Here is an 8,716-nt window from a genome sequence, read left to right as displayed (position 1 = left end):
TGAGTTCTCTTCAATGAATTTTGTAACCTTTGGCTGTTACATTGTAGACCAAGTGTTGTAATTTCCCCCCCCCCCCCAATCTATTTATATAAAACAGGACACAAAATGTTCTAGCAGTGACAGAAGACTGGCACCCGGGCAAATGTGTGTACCGCAGCCTATTGTGCTCACCGCTGAAGGATACTGTGTCAATAGCGCAGAAATCCTCAACAAAGCTTCCAGGGAGCGGATGTTATTTTTACGTAATAGTGTAAATCATTACCTGTAATGATATAATGTATTCTCTCTATCTAGTGTCTCGCTATTTCTTTATTTTCTGTCTTGTTCTCTATTGTCAATCTATCCATGATTTATTTTTCTATTGTCCATCTATTGTAACGGGATTAAGGATTAGTTTGGGGATCGTCACCTCTTCACATAGACAAGCACCAATAACAGGACAATCCAGCCAAGTATGGTGCAACTGGCCGCAACCGGTTTTATTAGTTCTTCCAGGCAAACGAACCAATAGCAATGCAAAATAAAATCCTGGCCATTACCTACAACAGAGATCTGGACCTACCACACAACTCCCTAGACACAATGCACAGCACTGTACTCACACATGGTTTTCCCAAGAGCAGAGAGAGCCATATACCGATGTGCTGTCTGGTCTTATATACACACACAGTTCGGGAAACAAGGAATTAACCCCAATCATCCCAAAAACTGAAGTGGCTGATTGGAGCACAGACACACCCAATTTGCTCTACTCCAGCAGTCAGACCTTTTACCAGGGTTTTAGTAAAACCCACCAGCAAGGAACACAGCAAGATTTCCCAGGTGCTTTTAGAATGTATATGACAGGAACCTGGGAGAAATGTATATTCCTCCTACCACTCTGCTCCTGGTCCTGTTACTCTATCTATCTATCTATCTATCTATCTATCTATCTATCTATCTATCTATCTATCTATCTTTATAATCTTCCATTATCTGTTGTTTGTCTATCTATTCTTCTATTGTCTGTCTATCTATTCCTGCTTTAGATCAGACCATAAATATAGATATAAAGTCAGTAGGGGTCTGACTCCCAGCACTCCTCAATCAGTTGACTTAAGTGGTCCTCAAACTCCACTTCCCCTTCATTGTTTATTAGGCACTTAGTTATGGCTGTGCCAGGAACTATGGTGGGATTTTGCAGGATTTGATATAAATGGCTTATTGCAAAGATAAGCCATCCATATCAAACAACCCCTATAGACAACCCCTTTAAGCAGGATGCTCACTGTCTCTCCTGTGGAGACCTGTGTAGGGCCACTAAGGAGCCTTGTACTGTGTGCGTGGAGTACTGGGGAGCATTTTGTACTGTGTAGAACCACTAGGGAGCATTACACTGTGTGGGCGATCCACTGGTGAGTGTTATGCTGTGTGTGGGGCAACTGGAGAGAAATATGTTTGTGGAGGCATTATAACATTATAACATACCTTATGATGTGTGTTTGGGCCATTGGAAAGCATTATCCTGTGTGTGTGGGGAACTGGGGAGCATTATCCTGTGTGTGTGGGGCACTGTAGAGCATTAACCTGTGTGTGGGGCACTGGAGAGCAATATTCTGTGTGGGGGGCAGTGGAGAGCATTATCCTGTGTGTTTGGGGCACTGGGGAGCATTATCCTGTGTGTGTGAGGCACTAGGAAACATTATCCTGTGTGTGTGGGGAGGGTACTGGGGAGCATTATCCTGTGTGTGTGAGGCACTAGGAAACATTATCCTGTGTGTGTGGGGAGGGTACTGGGGAGCATTATCCTGTGTGTGTGGACCACTGGGGAGCATTATACTTTTTCATTGTATGTCACCACTGGGGAGCATTATACTGTATGTGGAGCACTGGGGAATGAGGGCCACAAAACAGGAAACTTTAATATAAGTTAAGGGGGTACATATTTTGTCTGTATAGGGCCTCAGAATCCCCTATATCGCCCCTGAGCATCCTCTTTGCACACATGTACTTGGACAAGTCTTTACATAAAGAACACAGTGAGGGAGTTAGTCTTTCTTGCACCTGGTGTGAAGGTTACATTTGATATCTTAACCAAGTACTCTGACCAAGGTCAAGTGGCTTGTTGGCAGCCCATCTGGCATTAAAGGGGTATTCCCATAACTCTTGTTCTGAAGCCTGAAGGCTCTGTACTCTCTTCACTTCCTGGATTTCTCGCACATTGGTGGGCGGGTTTCACTTGCTCTGCTATCTGCTATGATCCACAGTATGATGCTGATGTGGAAACTGATGTAGCAGAGCTGACTTTGATTGTGCTTGCATACATACAGAGGTAAAGGAATCCTTATCTCAGCCCTTATCAGCCAAATTAAATTAAACCGGCTGATAAGTGGAAAAGCTGAAGATAGACAGCACAGTAATCCAGGAGCTCTCACCTCCCCCTCCCCTATATGAGGAGCTCTGTTGCTTGTCAGCCCCTCCCCCCCCTGAGAGCAGGCAGAAGCAGGCAGCTACATCACTTGACAAATGAGCAGATAATCCCAAGGGCCAATGTCAACAATTAAGTGAATAAATTAAGATAGCGGCCAAACAAAGCAGTTTTGATAAAGCAATGTATTTAGGAAAAGTCTTATATCCACATAAATTAGCAGTATAGATAGGATCCTTGTTATGGGACAACCCCTTTAAGCACCTAAGTCACATGCCCTTGTTGAACCCCTAGCGATGCCGTGAAGAATCCGGCAGTGAATGGGCAGATCTACAAGCAGAGTCTATAAATAGTTGATTCATATTTCCTGGCATGGTGATAACATTGCTTACAAATGACTTGATTATTTTTACTGCCTGAGGGTGTAATGACACGACAAGTCTCCACTGTCTACAGGTTACTCTCTGAATGGAATGTATCGGGGTAAGGAAACCTGGAGTGCGGTGTCACGAGGGCAGATCCTACACCAGATATCAACCCCAATGAACTTGTCAACTACTGTCATGTTCAGAATGACATCGATGTTCACATATAAACCAGGGGACGGGGAATTGTTTCATGGATGTTATGTAACTATTGTTTACTGTAAAGACATAAAGAATAATGGACTGCAAATGGTACAGTAGACAAGATCTTCTTGGCTGGCTTCCAAGTGGCTACATACCATAGATACCAAAGATGCACAATACCGGAAAAAACTATTCTACAGGTAAAAACTGTAAATTTCTGAAAACAGTTAGAAATAAATGTGAGTTAAAGAGAAGCTGTCAACAATGTAACTGCACTCTCTTTATCCCTAGTTACCCCTTATAACAATAGGACCCCAATGTGCCTGCACCTCCTTTGTTTACCCCTTGTGGAATTAGGCCCCAATGTATCTGCACCCCCTTTTCTTACCCCTTCAGACACTAGGCCCCCAGTGATACTGTAACCCCTTTACTTACCCCTTCAAACACTAGGGCCCCAGTGTAACTGCACACCTTTAGACACCCCTTCAGACACAAGCGCCCCAATGTAACTGCACCGCCTTTAGTTACCCCTTCAAGCACTAGGTCCCCAATGTGATTGCACCCCCTTTAGTCACCCCTTAAAGCACTGGGACAACCAATATGACTCTAACTCCTTTATTTACCCTTTTAAACACTAGGACCCCAATGTCACTGCACCCCCTTTAGTTACCCCTTCAGGCTCCAGGACCCCAATGTAACTGTACCCCCTTTAGTTACCCCTTCAGGCACTAGGACCCCAATGTAACTGTACCCCCTTTAGTTACCCCTTCAGGCTCCAGGACCCCACTCTGACTACACCCCTTTATATACTCCTGCGGTATCACTATTGTGGTGGCAATGACACCCTTATATACAGCATCAAAGCCATATTAAATAAATTTGTCTGTAAATGCTTTTCTCCAGCCGAAGCCAGAAGCGAGTAGATCTGCCAATGAAGGCATTGTTAGTCAGCGGGAAGAAAGCCAGGCGCACGGCTGCCAAGACGTTTAAATAGTATCCAGGGAGATGTGCTGCTGAGCTGGTGTATCTAAGCCACTGGTTAAGTGATGCTGTATGCTGTATCTAATCCTCTCACGGGTGATACTGCCTGCTGAGCTACTGTAGCTAAACCTATATTATGTAACGCTGTCTTCTAAGACAGTGTATCTAAGCTTCTCATGTGTAATACACTATGCTGATGCTTTATGAGCCTATGAGTCTCAGCCTGTGTATCTAAGTCTGTCATCTGGATACCATTCTTTATGGCAGGTGTATCTCAGGCTATCCTGGGTGATATTGTTCTGCTGAACTACTGCAATGAAATATTGCAATGATAGGCACTAGGACCCCAATGTGACTGACCCCCATTAGTTACCTCTTCAGGCATTAGGATCTCAGTGTGACTGCACCTCTATTAGCTACCCCTTCTGACACAAGGACCCAATGTGACTGAACCCCTTTTATTTACTCCTTTAGGCTCTAGGATCCTGATGTGACTGCACCTCCTTTAGTTACAACTTAAGGCTCTAGGCACCCCATTGTGACTGCTTCCCCTTTAGTTACCCCTTCTGGCACTAGGACCTCTATATAACTGCACCCCATTTAGTTACCCCTTGAGATGCTAAAACCCTAATGTGCATTCCCTTGACTGCACTCCCTTTAGTTACCCCTTTAACCACTAGAACCCCAATATGACTATATCCCCTTGCGTTATACCTTCTGTCACTAGGACCCCAGTGTGACTACACCACCTTCAGTTACTTATTCAGACACTAGGACCCCAATGTGACTTCACCCCCTTTAGTTACCCCTTCAGATACTTGAGCCCCATTGTGACTGCACCCATTTTAGTTTTCCCTTCTAGCACAAGGACCCCATATGTGACTTCACTCCCTATGATAGGCTTTGCTGCAACAGCTCAGCAGCCCTGCTGAGTTAGTGTATCTACAGTAAGCATGTAATACTGCACTGCTGCACTAGTGTGTATACACCGATCATGTGTAATACTGCCCTGCTGGGCTAGTGTATCTACAGTAAACGTGTAATACTGCACTGCTGCACTAGTGTGTATACAGCTATCATGTGTAATACTGTCCAGCTGAGCTAGTGTGTATACACCGATCATATGTAATACTGTCCTGCTGAGCTAGTGTATCTACAGTAAACATGTAATACTGCACTGCTGCACTAGTTTGTATATAGCTATCATGTGTGATACTGTCCTGTTGAGCTAGTGTATATACACCGATCATATGTAATACTGTCCTGCTGAGCTAGTGTATCTACAGTAAACGTGTGTAATACTGCACTGCTGCACTAGTTTGTATATAGCTATCATGTGTGATACTGTCCTGTTGAGCTAGTGTATATACAGCTATCATGTGTAATACTATCCAGCTGAGCTTGTGTGTATACACCGATCATATGTAATACTGCCCTGCTTAGCTAGTGTATCCACAGTAAACATGTGTAATGCTGCACTAGTGTGTATACAGCTATCATGTGTAATACTATCCATCTGGGCTAGTGTGTATACAGCTATCATGTGTAATACTGTCCTGCTGAGCTAGTGTAGCTAAATCTCTCTCCACATGATATTTGGAGTCTATATTTGACATATGCTACAGAATAAAGCTCACAGTGTATACAGCACATCTATCCCTAGGTATCCAAATACAAATCCCTCCATAAGCCTTTACACTGAAGCTTTCCATTAAATATATGTATGGGGCGATCCTCCAGATGTATCCCTCCATACATTCTGAACGTCATGTGAGCAGAGCCTAATCCTATCATGTGTGATACTGTGCGCGGAGCTGACGTATCTAATCCTGTAATGTGTGATATTATCCAGATAAGCCTCAGCCTTGTTCCCTACAGGTGTTGGTATTAATGGAGCATTAAATTTCATTGTTAACAATCCAATCTGGGCTCTGGCGCTGCCAGTTTTTCCATTTGGCGGATCACATAATACCTTGTATAATATTAATGGCTATTATTCTACTTTATCCTGGCACATCCTATTTCTGCAGGGTCTGAAACTATCATTTTTGGAATATAACTCTCAGAATTGCAGATGCTGGTGCATGCTGAGGGTTGTAGTTCACATCCCATAATAATGGTACTAGTATTAATAGCAATACGTTCCATAGGGAGCAATAGAAATGAAGTGGCAAATGAATGACTCTATAATGTGACACATCCTATTTCTGCAGGGTCTGATACTGTCAATTTTGATCTAAAACTCTCAGAATTGTAGACACCATTGCATGCTGGGAGTTGTAGTTCCACAACATAACACTGCCCATAAACAATGTTGCCAGTATCAATAGCAATACATTCAATATGTATCAATGGAAACAAGGTTGCAATTGAATTATCCTGCAGAAATAGTGATGCTATGATGTGCCCATCCTTACAATAGTCTACTATAGTAACCTTACCTGGTGCAGAGCCTTAGCTGGATATTCTGGACCTCTCATGAGTTCTGAGCCTGCACTACAGTCCATACAGTCCTTATATATCAGACTATTGAAGTTGACTGTCCCGCCCATTACTGGGGTCTGCTGGTGAAAATGTCAGAAGCTCCTACCTCCAGTCAGGGCTGGACGCTTGCCAAAAACTTTCTCGCCTGTCTCCTAATAAAACAATGTATTATTTATTACCTAAGAGTCTGACATAAGCGAGGCAGAAGTGAGAGAAGCTCATTATACATAATATAGGATCTACACCTATACTATGGGGCCAGACACAAACCTCTACACAAAGCACTATAGTGTATACACATATTACAATAATAACAGTATATACTATGTATGGACTGCTAGGATACGGTAATAATATTACTATATGCTAGGGGACAAAGAATGTGCAAAACAGATGTAGAAATGTGTCACAGGTCTGTGTTATTGGATCCAGGCTAAATAGGACTAAATCTGAATATTCACTATATAGAGAGAGAAATATAGTGCATGCCATATAGTGGGATAGTATAGTATATACTATATAGTGGAATAGTACAATACATACCATATAGTGGGATAGTATAGTACATGCCATATAGTGTAATAGTATAGTACATACCATATAGTGGGATAGTATAGTGCATGCCATATAGTGGGATAGTATAGTACATACCATATAGTGGGATAGTATAGTACATGCCATATATTGGGATAGTATAGTACATGCCATATAGTGGGATAGTATACTACATACAATATAGTGGGATAGTATAGTGCATGCCATATAGTGGGATAGTATAGTAGTGTATATACCATATAGTGGAATAGGACAGTACATGCCATATAGTGGAATAGTACAATACATACAATATAGTGGGATAGTATAGTACATACCATATAATGGGATAGTATAGTACATACCATATAGTGGGATAGTATAGCATATACTATATAGTGGAATAGTACAATACATGCCATATAGTGTAATAGTATAGTACATACCATATAGTGGGATAGTATAGTGCATGCCATATAGTGGGATAGTATAGTATATACTATATAGTGGAATAGTACAATACATGCCATATAGTGGAGTAGTATAGTACATACCATATAGTGGGATAGTATAGTGCATGCCATATAGTGGGATAGTATAGTACATGCCATATAGTGGGATAGTATAGCATATACTATATAGTGGAATAGTACAATACATGCCATATAGTGTAATAGTATAGTACATACCATATAATGGGATAGTATAGTACATACCATATAGTGGGATAGTATAGTATATACTATATAGTGGAATAGTACAATACATGCCATATAGTGGAGTAGTATAGTACATACCATATAGTGGGATAGTATAGTGCATGCCATATAGTGGGATAGTATAGTACATGCCATATAGTGGGATAGTATACTACATACAATATAGTGGGATAGTATAGTGCATGCCATATAGTGGGATAGTATACTACATACAATATAGTGGGATAGTATAGTACATGCCATATAGTGGGATAGTATACTACATACAATATAGTGGGATAGTATAGTGCATGCCATATAGTGGGATAGTATACTACATACAATATAGTGGGATAGTATAGTGCATGCCATATAGTGGGATAGTATAGTAGTGTATATACCATATAGTGGAATAGGACAGTACATGCCATATAGTGGAATAGTACAATACATACAATATAGTGGGATAGTATAGTACATACCATATAATGGGATAGTATAGTACATACCATATAGTGGGATAGTATAGTACATGCCATATATTGGGATAGTATAGTACATGCCATATAGTGGGATAGTATAGTACATACCATATAGTGGGATAGTATAGTACATACCATATAGTGGGATAGTATAGTACATACCATATAGTGGAATAGTATAGTACATACCATATAGTAGAATAGTATAGTACATACCATATAGTGGAGTAGTATAGTACATACCATATAGTGGGATAGTATAGTACATGCCATATAGTTGGATAGTATAGTACATGCCATATAGTGGAGTAGTATAGTACATACCATATAGTGGGATAGTATAATACATACCATATAGTGGAATAGTATAGTGCATGCCATATAGTGGGATAGTATAGTACATGCCATATAGTGGGATAGTATAGTACATGCCATATATTGGGATAGTATAGTACATGCCATATAGTGGGATAGTATACTACATACAATATAGTGGGATAGTATAGTGCATGCCATATAGTGGGATAGTATAGTAGTGTATATACCATATAGTGGAATAGG

General features: G+C 41.1%; 1 protein-coding gene across 1 annotated transcript in view; it reads right to left on the bottom strand.

Moving 5' to 3' along the window:
- SLC14A1 (solute carrier family 14 member 1 (Kidd blood group)) overlaps window positions 1-6,465 on the bottom strand; it is a 26,245-nt gene extending 19,780 nt beyond the window's left edge. The window contains exon 1 of the mRNA XM_075269778.1: window positions 6,399-6,465. Within this exon, the coding sequence (XP_075125879.1) occupies window positions 6,399-6,464 (66 nt within the window). The 5' untranslated portion in view covers window position 6,465. The remainder of the gene's footprint in view (window positions 1-6,398) is intronic.
- Window positions 6,466-8,716: the final 2,251 nt, after the last annotated feature.

The sequence above is a fragment of the Leptodactylus fuscus genome, chromosome 1 (assembly GCF_031893055.1).
Source record: "Leptodactylus fuscus isolate aLepFus1 chromosome 1, aLepFus1.hap2, whole genome shotgun sequence".
Taxonomy (NCBI): domain Eukaryota; kingdom Metazoa; phylum Chordata; class Amphibia; order Anura; family Leptodactylidae; genus Leptodactylus; species Leptodactylus fuscus.
This window is presented reverse-complemented; position numbering and strand designations above follow the sequence as displayed.